Genomic DNA, 26391 nt, shown 5'->3' on the forward strand with positions numbered 1-26391 from the left:
TACTGTGACGTGTTACCGGTACTGTGACGTGCGTACGCCGGTACTGTGACGTGCGTACCCCGGTACTGTGACGTGTTACCGGTACTGTGACGTGCGTACCCCGGTACTGTGACGTGTTACCGGTACTGTGACGTGCGTACCCCGGTACTGTGACGTGTTACCGGTACTGTGACGTGCGTACCCCGGTACTGTGACGTGTTACCGGTACTGTGACGTGTTACCGGTACTGTGACGTGCGTACCCCGGTACTGTGACGTGTTACCGGTACTGTGACGTGCGTACCCCGGTACTGTGACGTGTTACCGGTACTGTGACGTGCCGTGTTCCAGGCTCCGGTCAGACGGCCCGGGTCTCCAGGATGTGGACACTGTGGACTGGAGGCCTGCTTCATTTCTTCACGTTGGAAACCTGCAGCGTAAATTCGGGCTCATGGAAACCGCTAGACTTCCGGAAAACACACTTTCACAATAAAATGTTTGGGAACGAGAAAAAATAAATACTATATCATTTAAATTAATAATTGCTGTCTAACAATGATATCTTCCCTTTCAGGTTCAAATGGTAAAACAGTTCATTACCATAAGAGTGATCGTTTTTTGATTAGCTTTTATAAAAAATAAAAAAAATGTTGAGCCTATCACATGAAATAACACATGTGCTTGTAACACCCTTTCATTCCTTGTTCCATCTCATCCTGACCTTTCACCTGGCTGAAAAATGGGGATTATTGGCAGCTAAAAGAAAATCCCCTCCACTGGATAATGCATCCTTTATGTAAGTTGTGTTTCAAATGGTTTAACATAGTTTGGGCTCTATAATAATACCATTTACACAATAAATACACCTCTCAGTCAGTAAGGCACAATTCAACACCCATTAACAACGTGACCAATAAAAGGTGCACTCAGGTGACTGAATGAGACTTACCTGATTAAATAAAGGCTACACATATCTCTCCCTGTAGGCTCTATTGCCACCATGTGGACACACAAAGGAAAACGGTGCAGTGAAATCACTTTTGGCCACGATCAGTGCTCCTGAACCCGAGGGTGTATTTGTAGTGGCCATTTGTCCAATAAATCAAAAACAAACATAAAACAAAGGGCCACTGACGCACCGTGGGTTTGTGGTTTACGCAGGCGAAAGAATGCATTTTCCATACAGGATTCCCTTTTTCTCATAATTTATTGAACGAAAACAAACAAGCAAACAAACAAAATAACTCCTCTAACTCCTCTAGAGGCTATAACGCCTCTCCTGCTCTGGTAAAAAAAGCAGGTGCATGCTGGTCCTGTACCTGCCTACTCCTATAATTCTCTTATAGTTCTTAACAACTGTAAAACTTCTTTGCCGTGCCCTGTTGATGGGATTTCAGGAACAGACACTGTTGCTGAGTTATGGCAACAGCACTGTAATACCTTATTCAACTGTATCAAAACTGAGTTGTATAAAGTGGACGATATTGAGATTAATTTGTCAATGGTGATTATGTCACATGAGGTGTACCAAGCTATAAATAAAATGGCTGATAGCAAAGCAAGTGGTTTAGACAAGCATATTACTGCTGAACACCTTAAACATGCTCGTCTGAGGATAGCTCCTCTTCTTGCCATTTGTTTTACTGGCTTCATGGCTCATGGCTAGTTACCAGACTCAATGATGTCTGTTTTGTTAATGCCCATCATTAAAGACAGAGCTGGTTAAGTGGGTAGCTAGATAATTACAGGCCCATTGCTTTGGCCAGCATACTGTCAAGAGTCCTAGAAATAATTCTGCTGGACAGATTATATAAGTTTATTAACCAGTTGGGTTTTAAAGCCAAACATGGCACTGACTTTTTTGTCAACAAATATATAGATCATATAGAGATCAAAAATCATTCGTCCTCTTGTGATTTATTGAAGCTTCCAAAGCTTTTGATTGTGTTAATCATGGAAAGTTGTGCCGACAGGACATGAACTAGGAACCAGGCTCGGCTGGACCGCCGACTGGAAACGAGGAACCAGGGTCAGTCAGATTGCTGGCAGGAGGAAGGAGGCATGAGGCAGGAGGCAGGAAGTCGGCTGTTTATGTTGTTAATAAAGTAATACAAGGAACCATGTTGTTTATGTTAATAAAGTAATACTATGAACCAGGTTGTTTATGTTAATGTACCAGGGCCCCATTCCTCGTACCTGGTTCAACAAAGTTGATCAAATGTCCTATTATCCATCTTAAATTGCCAAGATGATTGACGTCGGGCTATGTCGGTTCCTCAAAGGCTGATCCGCCTTCGTCAGTCATCTGGATAATTGCGCGTGCACGCTCCTCTTCAAAAGAAAGCATAGTTGACCACTGATTGCAGGATCTTCAAACGCTACTATGGCAACTAAACTCAGAGAAAGAGACTCTTATTTCTCCGCTAATGGAGATGATCATGACCGCATATGAGGAAGTCAAGACCATACAATCATGGCAAAGTCTAATGTTGCATTCACAGCAAATGCGTTGCGATTATTCCCAACGCATTTGCTGTGAACACAGCTTAACACCGCCACAGCTGCGAGACATAAGCACTGGGTTGGGAAAATGTATCGGCTAATTTTAAGTGCCTCATCACCCAAATCAATCAGATTAGATTTATTTAAATGTGACTGCTGGCAGTAGCAGACAAATTAATATATACTTATGAGGGTGTATGTATATATGCATATGCATATGCATATTTACTATACATACTGTACTGTATGTGTAGATTACCATATAACTAAGAGTTTGAATATGTGTATGGGTGGATCAGTATGTATGTAATATTCATAATCAGAAATTCAATCAATTGAAGCAGTGAAAATAAATTGTGTGTGATTCTGTGCGTAAGTGGTTAGCATGCCCGTCTTTCAATCAGAGGGTCTGTGGTTCGAACCCTGGCTCCGCTATGTCGTTGTGTCCTTGAGCAAGACACTTAACCCCGTTGCTGTGTCTACGGCGTATAGAGCAAACATGTAAGTCACTTTGGATAAAAGCGTCAGCTAAATGTACTGTGATGCTCTGTGTTCTTATCATGAGTCCACCTTAATCATGTTCTACAATAACGATATGTATGGTGTATTAATAACACTGTCATATAATTATTAATGCTTTCAACACATCCATAAGTTTCTTAAGCTCTAAATAAACATTACAAATAGCACGCCATGCAACGGCTTTCCCGATGTTCTACCACTCGCAAAAAAGCGCAAGTCTGCATACAGTATGTGATCCAGTCTGCATACAGTATGTGCGACGACCAATGCTCGGCTGTGCCGTGTGGTGTTCAATGTACGGCTCGAGAAGCTCTCGTAAATAAGTGATTCTTTGTCGGCAGAATCGTTGCGCTCGTACAGGAAGTCATGATGATATGAGAACGGATCTTGGCGATCTAGAAGAACTCTCTCCCTATAAAACTAATATAACTAATATCGCTCCTTCATAAATGAGGAAGGGAGCTGCCTTTTTTGTCCGGTGGGAGTGGCCAACTTATCCAGTGAATTTCACTAAACCTGCTCTGGAGCAGGTTAAGGGATTTGGATGTGTTTTGGTATGGTGATTTATCCAAACTTGCTTCGTGGAACCGAAAAGCCTGACCTGAGTCATCTTATCCTGACAATTGTCCGGCTAACTACGAGGAATAGGGCCCAGGTTGTTTATGTTGTTAATAAAGTAATACTGCCTACCCCAAGCGAAGGAGTTCAAGTATCTCGGGGTCTTGTTCACGAGTGAGGGTAAGGTGGAGCGGGAGATCGACAGGCGGATCGGTGCGGCTACAGCTGTAAAACAGGCGCTGTACCGGTCCGTCTTGGTGAAGAGGAGCTGAGCCGGAAGGCGAAGCTCTCTATTTACTGGTCGGTCTACGTTCCAACCCTCACCTATGGTCACGAACTCTGGGTAGTGACCGAAAGAACGAGATCTCGGATACAAGCGGCCGAAATGAGCTTCCTCCGCAGGGTGGCCGGGCTCACCCTTAGAGATAGGGTAAGGAGCTCGGACATCAGGGGGGAGCTTGGAGTCGAGCCGCTGCTCCTTCGTGTCGAAAGGAGTCAGCTGAGGTGGTTCAGCATCTAGTCAGGATGCCTCCTGGACGCCTCCCATTAGAGGTTTTCCAGGCACGTCCAACTGGTAGGAGACCCCGGGGAAGACCGAGGACACGCTGGAGGGATTATATCTCCCGGCTGGCCTTGGAACGCCTCGGGATCCCATAATGAGCTGGAAAGTGTTGCGGGTGAGAGGGAAGCCTGGGTCGGCCTGATGGACCTGCTGCCACCGCGACCCGACCCCGGATAAGCGGCTGATAATGGATGGATGGATGGATAAAGTAATACTATGAACTAGGTTGTTTATGTTAATAAAGTAATACTATGAACCAGGTTGTTTATGTTAATAAAGTAATACTATCAACCAGGTTGTTTATGTTAATAAAGTAATACTATGAACTAGGTTGTTTATGTTAATAAAGTAATACTATGAACCAGGTTGTTTATGTTAATAAAGTAATACTATGAACTAGGTTGTTTATGTTAATAAGGTAATACTATGAACCAGGTTGTTTATGTTAATAAAGTAATACTATGAACTAGGTTGTTTATGTTAATAAAGTAATACTATGAACTAGGTTGTTTATGTTAATAAAGTAATACTATCAACCAGGTTGTTTATGTTCTTAATAAAGTAATAGTATCAACCAGGTTGTTTATGTTCTTAATAAAGTAATAGTATCAACCAGGTTGTTTATGTTCTTAATAAAGTAATACTATGAACTAGGTTGTTTATGTTAATAAAGTAATACTATCAACCAGGTTGTTTATGTTCTTAATAAAGTAATACTATGAACTAGGTTGTTTATGTTGATAAAGTAATACTATCAACCAGGTTGTTTATGTTAATAAAGTAATACTATGAACTAGGTTGTTTATGTTAATAAAGTAATACTATGAACTAGGTTGTTTATGTTAATAAAGTAATACCATCAACCAGGTTGTTTATGTTCTTAATAAAGTAATAGTATCAACCAGGTTGTTTATGTTCTTAATAAAGTAATAGTATCAACCAGGTTGTTTAAAGATGGTTTAAATGCAATAACTCATCATTTGAATAAAATAACTCTGAAATACATAGGTCATGTCCACACTATTACGTTTCCATTTTAAAACGCATATATTTTACGTTTTTACGAGCGGACGCCTCAGTGTCTCATGAGCTGACACAGAACCAGCAGCAGGAGTGGAGTTTGGAGACGTGATCCACTTCCTGAAAGTATATTTACTTTGCTCAGTTTGCTAGTTGAGGAATCGCTCTTCTTCGCTCTTCTGCAGCTTGATACTTTTCAGCAGATTCGTGTTTGTTCTGGAAGAGTCTTTAAAGTTTTGTTGTTTGCTAATATCAAGCACACAGGTCAGCCAGCATCATTGGCAGTGAAAGCAAATGAATGCGTCCACGCAGAATTAAACTCTTTACTTTTCTCCGTGACTTTTCTTTGGACGCATACTAAAAAATATATTAAAACACTCTAGCCAGTGGCGGTGCGTCAATAGAGGGCGCTAGGGCGCCGCCCCTCTTAAAATTTTGTGATGAAAAAAAAAAAAGAAGAAAAAAATATATAATATATATTGTCAACAAACATTATATACCAAATAATTTAAATACAAAATATACCGTGTTGACGCGCTAAATGTGTGTGACCGTAAGCCCGTGTCAACAACCACTTAAGTTAAATGTGACCAAATATAATATATCGCGTTCATCATCACTGAGGAAAGCCCCTCCCCTCTCGGGGCGCCGGACAATTGAGTCAGTAGGTTCGTTCGAGATGAGCCAGTTCTGCGCAGAATCGATCGGCGGTGATCGGCGCGCAATGCATGCCGGTTAGATTTGAGTCCGACTTGCTCCCGACTTGCTCTGACGTCATGCACACGTGGTCAACGATACTCTCACGAGACCAAGCCGGCCGTCGATTCTACAACCAGGCGTCGCAGTAGCGCTCCACGGACTGCGTGGCCCAGTGCATGATGGGAAACACCTGGCTGTCACCACATCAAATGGCTGTTGTTGGCTCTTAGATCTGACCGCAAACGCCACATGTTCTAGAACAGCGGTTCCCAAACTTTTTAGGTCACGCACCCTCTTCTACATCCCGACCGGGTTCACGCACCCCCAATCCCCCACACCTTATAGCCTAGAGCCTATTTATAGTCGCATAAAATCGGACCAATGCGAGAACTGTTTGCTCGCGCGTGGTGTTTGTTACAAGATTCAGTCCGCTGTATAAATGTCAGTTACACAAGGCGTCACCAACACATGAATGAGACTGCAATTGTTTTTGGCTGTTTTGTAACTCTTCCAATGTGGATCTAAAAATGTAAGGGGCTTCTGACTTGCACTGGCATGCTTGGTGTTCAGGTGGCGGCGCAAATAAGAGGCTTCAGACAGCTGTTAGCCAGAACCTCACTGCACAACACGCACTGTGGCTTCGGGCAATCTGCATTCCAATCCAAGTGAAGCCCAGACCCAGAGAATTGTCATCATGTTTCCTCTTTTTTTTCCCAGTCTGATGCTCACTCTCGTCTCCTCTTTCTTCACCTTGACTCTTCGATGGGCCTTTGTGCTCCCGGTTTGTCTGATATCTCTTCCTCCTTCTCGGTCTCCTCCGTCTCCTCTTTCTCAGACTCCCGGTCGATTTCTTCTCCCGGTCTCTCCCCAACACCTCTCTGTTTCTCTCCCTCCGGTTCCTCACTCTCTCTCTGTCCCTCTCCTCTTTTATGACTGATAGCTTCAGATGTCCCACCTGACAGCTTCCCCGATTTCAGCCAGATTAACATATTTTCATGATGTTGCTGAATGAATGAAATGACGTTAGGTGCACAAGCTAGGCTAGCTAGTTTGTACGCTGCCACTTCCGGACCAGAAGTGCATCTATTTATTAAATTGTACGTTTTTAATTTTAATTTTAAATCTTACAAAGGGAATTTTTATAATTAAAAAATCCTACTCAATTTTTTTAAAATTATGTTTCATATTAATTTTTTAAAATTTTTATTAGACCACCATTACATTTTTCCTCTCGCGCACCCCCTAGAGGCAGCTCGCGCACCCAGGTGTGCGGGCACCACACGTTGGGAATCCCTGTTCTAGAAAATCCTTATTTTATGTGTAGTTGTAATACTTAAAGCTTGATTGTTGATTATTTAAATCATGTTTAATCTTAAAACATATTTTGTGTGGTTGTTAATAGAAAATCGTATTTATACAACACACATCTAAACCAAAAAAGACCAAAGGATGCAGCTACACATATATTTCTACATAAATATATATTTACAAACACATATGAATAAATGTGATCTGTCACCGCCTCCTGCTGGGCCGCTGCTCTCTGGACTCCAGAAGAGGCGCAGCTCTACGAACGAGCCTTATGCCGTGTTCACACCGGACGCGACGCGAATTTGCGGCGCCGCGTCCACCGCGGAATTTTACTCGCGCGAGTAGAAAGAGGGTGTTCACACCAAACGCGAATTCGCGGCGTGACCAAAGGGGCGGGGTATAGCTCTGTTGCTTGCCTCTGTGAGAGACAAGCGACGAAGCTTTCATTTCCGCTATCGACCATGGAATAAATAACCACTAGTTCTGCTTTATACTTGTTGTGGAAGTCCCAAACATGTGGGAACATGAAACGCCCTCGTGTTCGGGTTCATAACATCATCCGTAGCCGCACACAGCTCGGTGAATTTCACCAACTCCTCTAGGAACTGCGTCTCGCGTATCTCCGTAAAACGATACCGATTATGCCATCCACCATGGAAATAACCACCAGTTCTGCTTTATACTTTTTGTGTAAACTCCACATATGTCGGAACATCAAACTCCATGGTGTCTGGGTTCATAATATTATCTGTAGTCCCACAACAGCGTCTCAATGAAGCCGCTGTCAGCGCTGGTTCAGGCGGAGCAGCAGCAGTTTCATTCAGAAACCGGGAGACGGCGGTGGTGACGGGCGGAGCTCAACGCTGATTCTCAACGCTGATTCTCAACGCTGATTGGCTGCCGCAACTTTGCGTCACACGATTTCTCCGCCAGAGTTGGGATAATTCGACTCACGCGAATTCGCGCCGCGTCCTTCGCTTTGTTCGCCCCAGGTCAAACGTTCTGTTCGCGCCGCCTCAACGCGTCTATCTCGCCGCAAATTCGCGCCGCAGCGTGTCTGTGGATTGACTTTACATGTAAACTGGTCGCGCCGCAAATTCGCGTCGCGTCCGGTGTGAACACGGCATTATGACCACGACGTCACGTTGTTGGCTAAAGCCTAGTTTATGGTTCTCCGTCAGGTCGACGCAGACCCCTACGCCGTAGCCTGACGCGCACCTCCAAAAAATCCTAACTACGAGTCGCGTTGACCGTAAGCGCTGTGATTGGTCCGCTCACAACGTAATTTCCGACAGTTGCTTTTTCCCAGCCTCGACCGGTTTCGTGGTCGTACAGACCACCTCCGCAAACGTCTTCTCTGTCGCCTGCGCTTCAACATTTGTAATATAAGCATTTGCTCTTCAATATTGATGAGCTCCAACTTTAATGCAGCCGCTCCAACTTGGTCGCCATTGTTTACTGTGACCGGAATTCGGCTATAACCCCTGAAACCACACAGCCACACAGGCACACCCCCTTGGCGGCATGGCGGTTAAATCGACGGCGTAGGTACGCCGTCGACGTGACGGGACGGAGAACCATAAACTAGGCTTAAACCCAACTACGTGATTTGCTTCATTCTACTTTGAGTAAAAAAAAAAAAAAACCTGCAGCCAGTTCCTCCGGTGTGCCGGTTTAACGTTAACGAGTGACTGGTGAACTGAACCAGACCGGGGGGTGACGGCATGTTTCACCACGTTACGTTTTTTTACAAGCAAGACTGAACTGTAACGGAACATAACGGAACTTTAACGACAATACACAACCCAAACACGTTAGCTAACGTGATAGCAAGCTGACTATCTTCCATTAAAAACAAGTTTGAGGAACACGAAGACGCTGATTGGCCAAGACTCGACTCGTCAAAGATCTTCTATTTTTGAGAAGATCGCGACCTCAGCTTTTCTCGTGTCTCACTCCAATCTCAGAAACGCTGGCCAGCCAGTTGCTCTGCGCCGCTCTTTTTCTTCTGCGCGACTTATTGCCCGGCGTAATAATCGCGCGACACTTTTGATAAAAATCGATTATCAAAAGTATTGGCAACGAATTTCATTATCGATTCGTTGCCAACACTTTTGATAATCGATTTTTATTGATTCGTTGTTGCAGCCCTAATCCAGTTATCTAACATTATAGTTCCTTCAAACAATGAATGACAAAGATGCGCATCAGTGGGGATTTAGAAGTGGTTGGTAGGAATAGGTCATGCATTATACCCTACATTAATGTACATAACTGCTAAGACGACAAGCTAAATTGCGTTGAAATTGGAATACTGAACCCATGCGCACACAAACTTAAACAAAACAAGCTCAAAAGCAAACATGCACAAAGACCCAGTTGCCCACTTTAGGCACTGGGGTCTGGGGTCATTTTCTTGATTTTACATAATTTTTAAATTTCCCTTTTTAAAGTCACTTGCATATGCTACATATATCAACAATTACAGAAGAACCTCAGCTATCTATATAATGAGGAACCATTGTCCCAAGGCACAAGTGTAAAGAGAAAATATGACTAAAGCTGAAAACTTGAATCTTGATTTTGGAAATTTTTCATATTTGTTGTGAAAACATAACTTTACTCATGTGGTCATCAGTTTTGGTGATGGAAATTGGTTTACCAAAGGTCTTAGGTTCACATAAGCAGTGGAATATATGAATGAAATGGTAGACAAATGTAAATAAATGTCTAAAACCAAATGTATTATTATATGGTGGGGATGATGAGCTGTGGCTGGCTTTGAGGCCTGCTATGGTGATGTGTTGGCAGGCAGACGGACAGGGAGACTGCTGCAGCTGCATGTTGTCCTCTGGACCCTCGCAGCTCTGAATCCACTCTGTAAAATACATTAATACAAGTCAGTATGAGTTCACTGAAAAAAGTTAACGGTGATCGGTACAACAGTTGAGTATGCACCGTTCAGTCGTAGACACGGAAGAGACATCCAAAACAGCGCTATATAGTGACGCGCTAACGCCAAGCTATCGTCAACAAACACACGTTAGTTATGGTCTTACAAACACATAATGGAGGTCCAACACGACTAGTCGTACTAAGTTCACTGTAAGAAAGTTAACGGTGATAGGGGCAACAATTGATTACTCACCGTTCAGTCTCACAGAAACGCTGTAGCCAGCTATCTGGCCCGTTAGCTCCGGCTAGCTCCTTGTTAGCGAATCCTTCAGGCACTGGAGCTGCGCCGTCTGTCCCCTCCAATATATTTGCTCAGGACTCTTTGCTTGGCATCTTCTGAGTCACACTGAAGCTTTGCACACGTCGTAAGACACGTCCATGTTTAGATGCTCAGACGCGGAAGTGGAAACCATATCCACCAGATTTGAAACCATATCTCTGTGACGTATTATTGCTAAGATATCATTTTATTAAAAACTTAAACACCTGGTTTAACGCATCGACGCGGGCCCCGTCCCCAAAGGAATTGGAATACTGAACCCAGGCGCACACAAACTCAAACAAAACAAGCTCAAAAGCAAACATGCACACAGGTTTAAAGACCCAGTTGCCCACTTTAGGTTTTAAAACCCCTTTAACTTTTATTTTCACACAGTGACAAATCTAGTCTCTAGTCCCTTCTCACACTGAAAGAGACAGGAAGTTTGTATTAAGTACAATTTATCCAATGAACATGAAGAGGTGATGGGATTAAACATTTTCAGACAAACCTATTTTAGGAATGCTCAAGTGGCTCAACCTTAAGGGCAGCACCATTGGGGGGTTGCTTGGAGATTCCAAAACACTAACAACGGGAACTTGTTCATTTCACTGCGCTGCTTTTGTCCCTGCTGAACCCCACTGTGCATTCTTGGAGCAAGATCAATAGATTGAGTGTAATTCTTGTGCCTGTCAGCGGAAAACTAAAATTAATCTGTCAGCAGTCTTGGCACAGTGTCAGGAAATGTTTGACTGTGTGACCTCCGGGGCCTCCGGGAGGGTGTATAAATGTGCAGGCGTGCACACGGGGCCACAGTCTGCCTGCAGTAGGACACTGTCCACACACCTCCAGCAGAGACAAGGTAAGACACAAGGCCATCCACTGAGCCAACCTTTACTTTGAAAATATTTGACTATTTAAACTGAAATATACCTAAATCTGAAAGTTGAAAAAAAGAGGATACATAATATATCCATGTAAACTGAATATCTTTGGGTTTTAGATATTTGAAGACCTAACAATGGAACTCTGAGAAATTGTTAAAAACATTTTAAAAACAATTAAACCAAAAACATATGAAATGGTTCGTTGCAGCTCTAATAATGTTGAGTTGGGAGATGAAATGTTTGGTGGCGTCGTCTCTTATCTTCACAGGTTTGTGACTCATAACCTTCATGTTTCAACACCGGATGTGTTTACTGTACTGCGGGAGTATTCTGCACTCTGATGATATAATACAGACATCGGCTCTGTCAACACTTCACTTTTTGACTTTGCCAACAGATGAATCTTCCAGTTCTGCCCTCCATGCTGCTGGTCATATCTACTGTCCATGCCTTCCAGTATACGGAGCTCGCGCAGTACATCGACAGCCATCAAGAGGAATACGTGGAGGTACAGTATAAAGCTTCTTCTTCCTTACGCCCTGAACGTTCAGAGTCCAAGCACGAGAGCTGTTGAATGTACACCACAGGGTTTGTTAGTCCCATAGAGCAACACGTATGCTGTGACCGCTTTGATGTCAAACACGCTCATGTCATGTGTTATCCTGTGAGCGGACGCTGGGCGATACGAATAGAACTGACGCCACTTTGGGGGCGTATTGTGGGGGAAATTAAGCAACACTAATGAGGAAAGTGAACTAGTATTAGGTGTAAAAAAAAAAAAAAGTTAAAGGGCTTTTCATTTCCAACATTACATTTTATTGGAAAACCTTTTTTTTCACTATTGTCACAGTCAATATCATTCAAATGATTAAAAAGAAACGATGGGTGGAAAATATTGTGTTTTTACGGAAATGAACAGAACATGAACATTTCACTAATATAGTGGCTCAAACACATTCAGCTGGTCTCAATAGGGAGCCAACCTGTTTAAACCATGTTTACACGCTTTAATGTAAAATATGTGTATGATTGGTATACTTGTCTTATTAACACAATGTGTGTGCCGGAGCACTGAACAGGTGAGCTTTTCATGATTTGTCCCCTTTAACCCTTTGGGGGCGGGGCCCGCTTCGAAGCGGCGGCAGACGTTTAAGTTTTTAATACAATTATATCTTAGCAATAATACGTCACAGAGATATAGTTTCAAATCTGGCGGATATGGTTTCCACTTCCGCGTCTGAGCATCTAAACATGGACGTGTCTTACGACGTGTGCAAAGCTTCAGTGTGAGTCAGAAGATGCCAAGCAAAGAGTCCTGAGCAAATATATTGGAGGGGACAGACGGCGCAGCTCCAGTGCCTGAAGGATTCGCTAACAAGGAGCTAGCCGGAGCTAACGGGCCAGATAGCTGGCTACAGCGTTTGTGTGAGACTGAACGGTGAGTAATCAATTGTTGTCCCTATCACCGTTAACTTTCTTACAGTGAACTTAGTACGACCAGTAGTGTTGAACCTCCATTATGTGTTTGTAAGACCGTAACTAACGTTTGTTTGTTGACGATAGCTTCGTAGCGTTAGCGCGTCACTAGATTCCGTTTTGGATGTCTCTTCCGTGTCTACGACAGAACGGTGCATACTCAACTGTTGTCTGTCACCATTAACTTTCTTACAGTGAACTTAGTAAGCCTAGTAGTGTTGGATCTCCGTTAATCGTTACTACAGTAGTGTTTATGTCACGTTAGGTGCTGCTAACACGGCGCGAGCTAACGAGAGCTAACGGAGATAGTTGACTACAGCTATGAACGGTTGGTAATCAACTGTTGTCCCTATCACCGTTAACTTTATTTCAGTGAACTCATACTGACTTGTATTAATGTATTTTACAGAGTGGATTCAGAGCTGCGAGGGTCCAGAGGACAACATGCAGCAGTCTCCAGTCCGTCTGCCTGCCAACACATCACATAGCAGGCTTCAAAGCCAGCCACAGCTCATCATCCCCACCATATAATAATAAATTTGGTTTTTGACATTTATCTACATGTGGCTACCATTTTATTCATATATTCCACTGCTTTTGTGAACCTAAGACCTTTGGTAAACAAATTTCCATCACCAAAACCGATATACCACATGAGGAAAGTTATGTTTTCACAACAAATATGAACAATTTCCAAAATCAAGATTACATTTTTCAACTTTAGTCATATTTTCTCTTTACACTTGTGCCTTGGGACCTCATTATATAGATAGCTGAGATTGTTATGTAATTGTTGATATACAACACATGTATGTATCATATGCAAGTGACTTTAAAAAAGGAAATTTAAAAATTATGTAAAATCGAGAAAATGACCCCAGACCTCAGAGTGTTAACTTGCTCATATGAAAGTTGAAGTTGAGTCATTAGGCCCTCTTGACCACAAGGTGGCAGTATTATGCAAAGCAAAACAAAAGGGCACATACTCTTATGCTTTAAAAAATAATCTTAGTCATTTGACTCTCGTAGTGTGCAGCAGAGTATGTTTCACAGGAACGCTGTGTCTGCATGTGTGTGTGCTTCAGGCTCTCCGGGACTGGGTTGCAATCGAAAGCGACTCCAGCAACATCTTGAAGAGACCAGACCTGCACCGCATGATGGAGGTGGTGGCTCAGAAGCTGAGGCTCATGGGAGGGACTGTCGAGCTGGCGGACATCGGAGAGCAAGAAGTCAGTGACAGTGAGACATTAGAGCTGTGAATGTAATCGTCGGCCTAATTGGTTCGTAAACCCTTTCAAACAGCGAGCTTGGCCCATCTACCTCCTCGTTACTGACTGAGACACATTTAAGCTGCTTCCAAAACTCATTGCACATTTTAAGATGTTTGAGGTTGGAACGAGAGGTCAACATCCTCCGCTTCTCGCCGCTAACGAGGACCAGCGTAGCCTCGTTGTTCCTGCAGTGTAGTCTGAGTGAGGAGTAGAAACAGTAGCTGATGACCCTTTGATATCAAAGTACCAATGTCTTTATTTTGGGAAGATGAGCAGCAGCACTTCCCTGTATAATGGGTCCACAATATTGGCCTGTTTTACTGAATCCACAAGCTTATTAATTAATTAATAGAAAAGCTGAATTAACTAGATACATTTACGCAGGTATTGATGTATTATTATAGATTAAACCACCAACATATATCTGAAACATATAGCTTTTACTGTTGGTGCTTTAAGTATATTTTGAATGCACACCATTTTCTTATACTCGATTTGATGGAAGCAAACTTGTTTGGTTTAATAATCCAACATTGAGAAACCTCTGTAGAAGGACCTGATTGTCTCTTCAGCCATGTAGGATCTCATGTAGCATCTCATGCAGCCTATTATGTAGCATCTTATAAAGCATATCATGCAGCATCTTACGTAGCATATAATGTAGCATCTCATGCAGCATATTATGTAGCATATCATGCAAAATCTTATGTAGCATCTCATGCTGCATCTTATGTAGCATCTTATGCAGCATCTCATGTAGCATCTCATGTAGCATCTCATGCAGCATATTATGTAGCAAATCATGCAACATCTTATGTAGCATCTTATGTTGCATCTCATGCAGCATCTTATGTAGCATCTTATACAGCACCCCATGCAGCATCTCATGCTGCATCTTATGTAGCATCTCATGCTGCATCTTATGTAGCATCTCATGCTGCATCTTATGTAGCATCTCATGCTGCATCTTATGTAGCATCTCATGATGCATATTATGTAGCATCTTATGCAGCATCTTATGTAGCATCTCATGTAGCATCTCATGCAGCATATTATGTAGCAAATCATGCAACATCTTATGTAGCATCTTATGTTGCATCTCATGCAGCATCTTATGTAGCATCTTATACAGCACCCCATGCAGCATCTCATGCTGCATCTTATGTAGCATCTCATGCTGCATCTTATGTAGCATCTCATGCTGCATCTTATGTAGCATCTCATGCTGCATCTTATGTAGCATCTCATGATGCATCTTATGTAGCATCTTATGCAGCATCTTATGTAGCATCTCATGTAGCATCTCATGCAGCATATTATGCAGCATCTTATTTTGCATATCATGCAGCATCTCATGTAGCATCTCATGCCGCATCTTATGTAGCATCTTATGCAGCATCTTATGCAGCATATCATGCAGCATCTCATGTAGCATCTCATGCCGCATCTTATGTAGCATCTCATGTAGCATCTCATGCAGCATATTATGCAGCATCTTATTTTGCATATCATGCAGCATCTCATGTAGCATCTCATGCCGCATCTTATGTAGCATCTTATGCAGCATCTTATGCAGCATATCATGCAGCATCTCATGGCAACGACTGCAAAGTCCCGGGGATGCCTGCACCAAGTTGACTAACTAATGATAATACTGTAATACGTAAAGACACGGGTATCTTCAAATGTCACACACCCAAACCAAAATAAAACTGGATTATACGAAACATTTTGAATCTATGAAATGAGGCTCTCAAATAGCTTCTCTTTAAGTTCATCTCCTTAATTTAGGAAATCCAAAGATATTTGAGAAATATACACACAGGTGAGATTGTGCACATTGAGTACTGGTCATGTGGTATATAGCTGTTGAAAAAGAGCTGCAACAGTTCGTGCTGATGCTAACTCTCCTTTAAATGTCTGCAGCTTCCTGACGGGAGAAGGTTAGCGTTGCCTAAAGTGGTGACAGCTCTGTTTGGCAGCGACCCAAGCAAACACACGGTGTGCGTCTACGGCCATGTGGACGTCCAGCCGGCGAAGCTGGAGGACGGTTGGGCGACGGATCCATACAACCTGACCGACATCAACGGTAACATCCTTTAATTCAGCTCCTCAGCACAGCATGACCCACTCAAGCTGAGCTGCCAAGCATTGGACAAACCCAAAGAAGAAGCTGTTATACATAGTCATCATAAAAGTCATAAACAGTCAGAAGCACACTCTTCTACTGGCATTTATTTACCTGCAAGAGTCCTCTATTGAAGAGAGATTGCCAAGATATTCCTGAGCTGCTCAGCCTCTCTGGCCATCCGGCAGCCATCTTGGTTTTCAGGATTCTGTGCTGCACTCACGGCTGGCCAATGGATGGCAGTGTATGACCACTTCAGACTTTCCTTTTTGTCAGCAGGGAATAGAGTTTCCCTCAGTTGTCAAGGTCATGGTTGTCATCATGTGACCTTCTTATGGAACTTCAGTGACGTGATGACAAGCGATTAGATTGGATAAGTTTAAATATCACTTTAATGTCAGATTTTGGTCAAACAGTGTCTTACAACCACAACAAAACAGCAAAAATCAACCACGCAACAAAACGACAAACATTTTGACTGTGTATATATATATATATATATTTCTATATATATATATATATACACACATATATATATATATATATATATATATATGTTTGTATATATATATATATATATATATATATATATATATATATATATATATATATATATATGTATATGTGTGTATATATGTATATATATATATATATATATATATATATATATATATATATATATATATATATATATGTATATATATATATATATATATATATATATGTGTGTGTGTGTGTGTGTGTGTGTGTATATAAGCAGCCGTCACGTCGTCAGTTTCTCTGCTTGTTGTCACATTCAGTACTTCTCTTCAGGTGAACACACGTCTTAACACCGTACCTGTTGCAGGTAACCTGTATGGAAGAGGAGCGTCCGACAACAAGGCCCCAGTTCTAGCCTGGATCCATGCTGTGGGGGCGTACCGGGCCCTCAGTATGGTGAGAGAACGTTCACAGTACCACCATTGTATCGGGTTGGTTTTGCCCACATGTGACCCATGTGACCAATCAAGGGCGTAGGTTTGCATAGGGTCCATAGGGACTAGTCATGACCAAAGTTTGGGAAAGACACAATTGTCCCCACCAATACGAAAAAAATATCTTGCACAATATATTTGAAAACGTATTTGTATTATTATGTATACCAGCGGTTCCCAAACTTTTTAGGCCACGCATCCCCTTCTACATCTCGACTGGGTTCACGCACCCCCAATCCCCCACACCTTAAAAAAACAACGCAACAGAGCCTATTTATAGTCGCATAAAATCGGACCAATGCGAGAACTGTTTGCTCGCGCGTGGCGTTTGTTACAAGATTTAGTCCGCTGTATAAATGTCAGTTACACAGGGCGTCACTTTTAAAGAGCAATAAGGATGGCGAGGACACACGCACAGGCTCAGAGGCAGATTGCATTTCACATTTATTTACTTAAACACAGTAAGCCACGTAAAGAACAAAGAGTGGCACATAGGCTCAGAAACAGATATAAATAAAAAAGGAGGAGTCCATATGAGGATGTTCACATGCAGCGCAGCAAGAGAGATAGAGAGGGAGAAAGTGAGAGACGTGAGTATTCCCAGTAACCTGTAGCAATAATAACAATTACATTTGGCCACATACTTACATCTATTAATGCGACGGATGGGCCTGCATCTTTGCACAAAGCTCTACGATGTTTGGCGCAATTGAAGACAGTTTAAGCGTAAAACTCACTCTTCTTCACGCGACTGACTAACGTTGCCAGGATGTCTTCGGACAAAGCATCGATGCGGCGCGAGACAGTGTTGTTGGACACCGGGATCATGTCCAACTTTTTATAATTGAAAAATCCTACTTAATTTTTTTTAAAATTATGTTTAATTAAGCAATAAGGTACGAGGGGCAGTACTGTGTCGTGCAGTAATGTACTGTTCAAGGGAGTTGTTAGGCCCGACGAGCAGCGGACAACTCCTTTGTAGACACAGTGCTGCCTCGAGTACCTTTTTGCTTTTATAATACGGGTACCTGCGACTTTATAAATAGTAATATTAAGCTCCCTTTCAGCACAAAATAGTTGTAGCCACCAAACGTTGTGTATCGCATTTCAGCGACAGAGAAAATAGTCCCGGGACGCACATACGGGACTATAACACGGTTTACTGACCAGGCCGGTTGGAAGCAGGTGGAGGATGACACGCAGCCACCGATGTAAAGAAGTGCTCTCGCTGCTTCTGTCCGTCTTTTCTCCGTCATCTTTCTCCTCCATGATGTTTAGAGAACTTGCCTCGCGTTGGGAAATGACCGACGTAATTATCTCTCACTAGAAATGATCACGATTTTGTGGTCCAACCCTTTTCATTCCTCATCTTTAGTTTAGGGAGGAAGTGACGTTGTGTTGTCGTTCGTTATGCTAGTGTGGGGGATGCTACGTTAGCTTGTTAGCTGTTCCGTTTGAGCTAACGTTACTGTTTGCGAAGAGCCCCGTTGCAATACTGTGAACACTCAAGCAATAAACCTGCAAGTTAAGGAAACCAACGTCTGAGTCGTTACTGCGGACGTTAAAATATCAAAGTTTACACCAACATGTTTTTAACTGTCAAGCTTGAAATGACAACTAACGGTCGCGCAATTTAAATCTACCTGTTATTTTTAAGTGCGCACTGATATGGAACGCTCTAAATGTAAACAGGCTGTACAGTACTTTATGGCTGAATAAAGTACACCTCGTGACTCACTCTCAACCAATCAGAATGCTTCATTTGATCTACCCGTATTATAATATTAATTATTACACCATTAGACCACCATTACATTTTTCCTCTCGCGCACCCCCTAGAGGCAGCTCGCGCACCACACTTTGGGAATCCCTGATCTATACTATGTCCGTCGCCCAGAAGAGAGGAAAAAATATTTCCACGTTTTCCAATGCGCCTTCGAGCCTCGAGACAAGATGCTGTCATTTAATTGGCTGAAGTGGCGAGTCAGAAACACCACGTGATTCTTGACATGCAGAAAGAGATGCAGCAGGTTGAGGAAGCGGGGTCGGCAAACCGCGACTTCGGAGCCGCAAACTCCACTCCTGCTGCTGGTCTGTGGCAGCTAATGAGACACTTGAGGCGTCCGCTAGTAAAAACGGATCCGTCTTCCTCCGTTTGCGGTGCTCTAAAAGTCCGGCGTTGTGTGGACGCTACGTAGCAAAAGATATGCGTTTAAAATATAAACCTCATATGGGGATTGAACCTGCTATCTTGCAGTCCAAGGACAAGCACCCTACCAGATTAGCCACAAGTATTGACAGGACTTTGTGTCTGCATAGTTTTCTGTAGTCTCATAGTCAACACATGACAGTATTTATTTATTTAGAATTGTCTTTATTCTTGTTCTATGATTTCATAAATACAACAATCTATAGTTTTTATATGTATAATATGACTATATATACAACTTTATAAGCAAATAGCTTTTGCGGCTCAAGACACATTTTTTGGGTGGAAAAAGGGGGGTCCCTACCAATGCTGAGACCAAACCTACACCCTTGTGACCAATCATCATCTGGACTTGAGAACGCTGTCAACAGAGAAACAGATAGACGGCGTATGCACAATAATACTTTCTATGGCTACATCTCTATAATGCGTTAAATCTGCTGACAGCCACGAATAATTATAATCAGTAGCACTTATGGATATTCATAATGCCTTATGACAGTGATCTTAACACACTATAAAGGAATTTATAATTACTTTAAGGTCTTCAAGTATCAACGCTTCATAATTGCTGGTCACTGCTCACTCACTGACTTTTTTTTGCAGCGTTCCATAGTGTTTTAATATTCCCATAATATTTTCATAATGCAAACCACAATTTTAATGCATTATAATGTGAATATGACTTACTCTTCAGTGGCCATTGTTTGCTTTAAGTAATGTGAAAAAATAAATACAACCTTATATATATATATAAAAACAACTATGGGAAATATACTAAGGTCCTTGCAAAACAAATCTGAGAATGAGAATTAGTGAATGATGATTAGTTATAAATCCTTTTGGATATTTAGATTAATATCTATAATGATACAGTACTAAAAGCAAGTTATAACACGTTATAAGTTTGTTAAGAAGGCATTATAGACGTGGGCGTCACAGAAAGTGTCACCACAGGAGAAACCGCATATCCTCGGCGAGGGAGAGAAGAGCTGAGCTTCTGTCAGACCGACTTGCAAAGTCACTGCAGCAGTCTGTTCCCACCATCCTCGCTGCCATTTTATCTGGTGACAACAACACGGAGCTGAATATGCTCATCAAAAGGCCTCAGCCAGATGCTGGATGCATTAAGGAGAGAGGAATTGTGTGGGTGTCGACTAGATTCATATGTGGTTAATGGCTCAGGATTTTAGGTCCACAGACTCTGCTGAAACACTTACAATTTAAAAAAGGCATCGTTAAAAATATATCGGTTGCAGACAGACTGTACATAAGAATTGGATGTATTCATCGCAACGTTCTGTTTGACTCTAAATGACCATAATTTACTAAATGGACATCATGCTGTATTGAAGAAGACTTGAAACTAGAGATTGAGACATAAACTCATGTTTCATTTATATAGATTTATATAGACTTCTATACAACCAGAGGAGTCGCCCCCTGGTGGGCAGGAGAGAGAATGCAGCTTTAACACATGAAGCATAGACTTCTATACAACCAGAGGAGTCGCCCCCTGGTGGGCAGGAGAGAGAATGCAGCTTTAACACATGAAGCATAGACTTCTATTTAACCAGAGGAGTCGCCCCCTGGTGGGCAGGAGAGAGAATGCAGCTTTAATACATGAAGCATAGACTTCTATACAACCAGAGGAGTCACCCCCTGGTGGGCAGGAGAGAGAATGCAGCTTTAACACATGAAGCATAGACTTCTATACAACCAGAGGAGTCGCCCCCTGGTGGGCAGGAGAGAGAATGCCAGTTAAAGACATTTCTACATTGGCTTCACTCAGCAGAACCGGAGGTTGCCGCCTGATTGCAGAAAAGATTCTCTTCCACCAGCTTGTGACGGAGTAGCACTGTCTGTTCTGTCTGTCCACCAGGAGCTGCCGGTAAATGTGAAGTTCGTCATCGAGGGCATGGAGGAGACAGGCTCTAATGGCCTGGACGCCATGATCCTTGCGCAAAGGGACACCTTCTTCTCGGACGTGGATTACATCATCATCTCCGACTGCGGCTGGCTCAGCAGACGGCCCGCCCTCACCTACGGCACCAGGGGCAACTGCTACTTCTTTGCTGAGGTTGCAATTGCACAACACACACACACAAATCCCAAATATGAACAGCAAACATTTTGTTACAAATAAGTATTTCCTAATTCTTTGGGCAGACGTGTGTCACTAAGCTCTTTTGTGGTGCGATTGCAGGTTGACGGACCTAAACAGGACTTACATTCAGGTGTTTACGGAGGCACCGTGATTGAACCGATGACTGACCTTATAGGCATTCTTGGTGAGTGTTTTTTAGTGCACATTCATACATTCCTTTATTCAGTCATTAGCAAGAGGATAAGACATTGGACTAAGCCTCAGCAATATGCCAGGTACCGCAGGGCAAAACAATTCAATTCAATTTTTTAACCTCTATCTAAAACCGTAAATCCCTTTTTAGAATAGAGACCTGAGAAGAACGGGAGGATAGAGAAAAAAACTAAACAAAGAATTATGTTATTAACCGGAAGAGATGGTCACCAAACGTCAAGGTTAAGAATGGTATGGTCCGTTTTGCTGAGGTTTACTGTTGAAATGTCTCCTAGTAAGCACAGTGAAGGGGATAATGGGATGAGGCAGACCAGGAAGACAGACAGAGCAAAACAAACCGCCAATTACTCCTCGTGGCCTTAACTATCGCCAAGAAAACTATCCTCATGAACTGGAAATTGAGGAATAACATACACATCACACACTGGAAAAACCTAATGATCGAATACATTTCAATGGAAAATCTAACCCCCTCCATCATTTACAATACAACAGAACACCACCCCATCTGGTCATCCTTCACTATGTTTTTACAAACTTGACTCATTCTATTAATATCCATATTTTTGTCTTTTTTAGTCTGAAACCGAATTGTAACCCACGTACATGCATACACGCTTACGCACATACGTACATATAAATCTGCTCTTATTTATACTTTATTTTTTATTTTTACGATATTTAAATGTTTTAAACCCCTTGACCGGTTATTTGTTACCTCTTTTCCTCAGAGGGCAGTTAATTACATGACTAATAATGTTTTTGAGTGTTAGGGTTAGATTTTGATGATTGTTGTTTATTACAGTAGTTTATTCTTGGAGTTTCCGAGTTGGTAGTCCTTATAATGTTGTATGTAGGATGACGGTTAAAACCAGATCAAAATTCTTCTTTTGTAACTTCTCGTCTTAGACACACTGATCAGCCCCAGTGGTAAGATCCTGATTCCAGGTATCAGAGAGGCCGTGGCTCCACTCTCTGATGAGGAATGGAGAATGTATCAGGACATCCAGTTTGACTTGGACAACTACAAGACCAAGATCGGTGTCAGCCAGCTCATGTACACCAATAAGGTCAGACTATCGTCTTGAAAACTGTCAAAATAATCTGTGTGAAAGACAAGGTGGACACCATCAGACGTGATGGTCATTGTGTTCCTGCAGGTGGACTTGTTGGCCCACATGTGGCGCTACCCCACCGTCACCATTCATGGCATCGAGGGGGCCTTCTCTGACCCTGGCACAAAGACCGTCATCCCTGCGAAGGTTACCGCTAAGTTCTCCATTAGACAAGTTCCCAACATGGACCCCGCTATGGTCAAGAAACAGGTAAAACAGGAAGTGAATTCTCTGCTTTGAAAAAAAATGGCCGAATCATGTCTCTTTTTTTTTTTCCCAGAACAAGCTAACACTTTCTTGTCATGAACTATTTCTGCTCTTATGTTGTTGGTTTGACGCTTTAGGTCACTGATTACCTTCACTCAGTGTTTGCCAAGCGAAAGAGTCCCAATAAACTGAAAGTCACAATGGTGATTGGGGCCAAGCCTTGGCTGGCTAACACGCAACATCCTCTCTATGAGGCCGGGAAGGCTGCTGTAAAGAGAGGTACGGAACACACCCATCATCATTAAAGTCACTGCATCACAATCATGACAGAGTTTATAGCACTGTACCTGAAGTTTAGTGGGGAAGAAATTGGGAATTTGCAAACTAGCCAGACCATAGTCTCATGCAGGACATTCCGGTCTCACGGCCGTTTCGTCTGAGCTGTGCCTGCACCAGCAGGGTGGGAATGCTGGGAATATTGGCCTTGATGAGGACTTCGGTATCAGCATTGGTCCTGCCATTTGGTCCTCAGTGGTACCTCAGTTGAAGGTGTCACAGTTTCGTGGCAGGGTGCTGGCAGACTTTCACTTTGGTCCCTTGCTTGATGCCAGTCCTTTCCCATACCTAGTTCCGTAGATGTCCAAAGGCTGCACAAGCCTTGGCAATCCTGATTTTAACTTAATCAAAAAGGTGTAACAGCACAAGACCGAGGACTTCCAAGGTAGCTCTACTTGTGATGGTGGGCTCGATGTAGGGTTTGCCAGGAGCCGGTTGGTACAGTACGTCTTTGTGTTTGATGGTTTGGCCCAAGCTGAGGAGAAGCGGCCCATACTGGCCTATAGTTTCTTCATCTGAGTCAGCAATCAGGGCACAGTCATCAGGAAACAAAAGTTCTCAAACCTCTACTTTGGGTTTGGCTCGCATCTTCCGCCGATTTCATAGCCCCACCCCTGTCTGTTTGTGATTGGGAACGGATCTTCGGGAACGGCACCCGTACTTGGCCGTGACCTTCCATGAGCCCTGGCTGAGATACCGAGACGCAGCCGCTTCAAAAACGCCCCTTGGCAGAGCGAGCCGGGCAAAACAGCTGATGAGGCTGTAGAACAGGGTATGTTTGCAACCAGGCGGTCAAATGTAAATAACGGGCGGGGGGATGATTCAATGCAGACATCGTGCTGTTATTGTTGCTCTGCTGTTAAACAAGGAGGAGGGGAAAACTGATATAGGTCATCTTTATAAAAATCTATAATATCCGTTAGTATAGCCTGCCTTTTGCTTGATTTGATTGGCCGCCTCGTTCAATTGTCCATTGAGCGGTGCAACTCTGCCTCTAAAAACAGGTGCGCATTGGCCAGGTCCCTGCTGACCCCTCCTCTCTTAGAGATGCATTAAAAACAAGCGTTTAATTAGTTCATCCGACCTTCTCGAACTGGTCATCTGGCCTTACACCAATATGAAGTTGGTTTTATGATGTTGCCATTTATTACTGCTTTTGGCTTACCTTTTATGAATCTTACATTGCATTTATATTTCATGTTATATGCCTCTACAGTTTGTTTTGTTTTAATCTGTGGTAGAATGCCGTCCATTCCACCATAATAAAAGATGTCCTACCTTCCCCAGTTTTTGACATGGATCCTGATCTGATTCGTGAGGGTGGGACTATTCCTGTCGCCAGAACCTTCCAGGATGTGACGGGAAAAAGCATCATCATGATGCCCATTGGAGGCTTTGACGACGGACTGCACTCCCAGAATGAGAAAATGAGCAGGTGGTACACGTATTTCCTTTCTTTCCATTTAATTTTTAACAGCAAGTTTGAAATGTAACCTTTAATAGTTCATCTTATCTATCGGGCCTGTTGGAGAGATCATGTGAGCACAGGATGCATGTGGACCTTCAGGGCTCAGGCATCCTATCTTCTCTTAACTATCCACATGAAATGAAATAATCCGATCACCTAATATTCCCTGTTATGACTGATTATAGGGAAGCCAGCATAAAATCAATCTAATTAAAAGATAGACATGCAAAAACAGCAAAAGCAGAACAGGGACTATAATAGCATTGCTATGAATAATGGATGTCTGTAAATTGTGTAAATGGGACTTGCATGTTGTTCCATATCTGCTTTTATCACGGTGAGTCATCAATGCAGCAGATTGTCCGTCCAACATTCAGATTTTTGCCTGAAAAGAAATTCCACTTACCATTTTCTTCCTTTAACTTTCTTGTCCCAGGTACAACTATATTGAGGGAACCAAGTTATTCATCTCCTACCTGAATGAAGTATCCCAAATTAAGAAGACCAGCGTGTGAAGTTTCATTTCATAATTAAATGAACCGCTAAAACATACCAGCTACACGTGAGCTCTGTGACACAAGAATGGTTTTATATTATTTTCACTGTGCTTTTATCTTTCTTTCATCCATTTTTCTGTGTTGCCAAGCTTTTATTTATCTGCATCTGTAAAAGATATCTATCTACCTAGTAAACGCTGTACAATGCAACACTTGTGTACTTTTTGAATTATAGAAAGTGTCAACATTTTCCTTGATTGATGAGACGACACAAATATTGTTCCTATCGTCATGAGACGTTTATTTACCACTCATTTACAGTATTATAGGAACAGGGATGTCAGGAGGCTGAGAATGGAGGTGGACAGGAGTGGTCCAGGCAGGCTGTGTGGACAGAATCCACCGTCGTCCAAGACAAAGCCCTATTCATATGCTTTACTCTGCATTTGACCGTCAACATTGTTCAATATAAATGTTGCACAACATCTCAACAAGTAGTGTAATCTCAAATGTAGCATTTGGAAAGAAAGGTGTAAGAAATGTGATCTCTGTGAGAAAATATAGTGGTTAAAATAACCAAGTAAATAATAAATAAGTCAACGTTTACTTGGTTACATAACCTAACTGACGTAGTCTGTGTAACTTAAAGTGACTCAACGTTGACTTTCTATCTGCAGCATTTTAAATAAATCAATGTCAATAAATCTATGTAACGTTACTTGCTTAGTTTAAATTATTTAGATAACACAATTTACGTAGCCTGTTATTTAAATTAAGGCTTTTGTGTGTCCATGTGTGCCACCATGTGACCGCCACATAATGTTGAAAGCTCGTGGTCATCGCACTTGTGGGATCATTTAACCATGAGGCCTGTTTCTAGAATCAACAACATCTGGACCTCTTATTCTTAGTCCAAGATGCTGACACCTCTTTTAATAACGTGAGAAAAAGATCAACAATAAGCTTAATACAACATACATTTGCCATTGACTCAAATAAGCATTTATTATACAAAGTTATGATGGAAAATCCATATTCACTAGAAATAGTACAAAGAAACAGTATCCAATACAACCCTTTGCAGAGAGCAGCTCCTCCCATCTTGTGCTGCCCAGATGGAGGCGGTGGGGAGGAACC

The 26391-nt window shown here is 42.4% G+C and overlaps 1 protein-coding gene across 1 annotated transcript; it reads left to right on the forward strand.

Annotated features, from left to right (window-relative positions):
* Positions 1–11650: 11650 nt before the first annotated feature.
* On the forward strand, positions 11651–25412 carry cndp1 (carnosine dipeptidase 1; the record flags this gene model as incomplete). Its single annotated transcript, XM_079227880.1, has 11 exons — positions 11651–11761; positions 13815–13958; positions 15927–16089; positions 16976–17064; positions 21194–21391; positions 21518–21602; positions 22541–22701; positions 22792–22956; positions 23091–23232; positions 24577–24724; positions 25194–25412. 11 exons carry the CDS (start codon positions 11651–11653, stop codon positions 25270–25272), a joined length of 1485 nt encoding a protein of 494 aa, XP_079084006.1. The 3' UTR covers positions 25273–25412.
* Positions 25413–26391: the final 979 nt, after the last annotated feature.

The sequence above is a fragment of the Taurulus bubalis genome (assembly GCF_910589615.1).
Source record: "Taurulus bubalis genome assembly, chromosome: 12".
NCBI lineage: Eukaryota > Metazoa > Chordata > Actinopteri > Perciformes > Cottidae > Taurulus > Taurulus bubalis.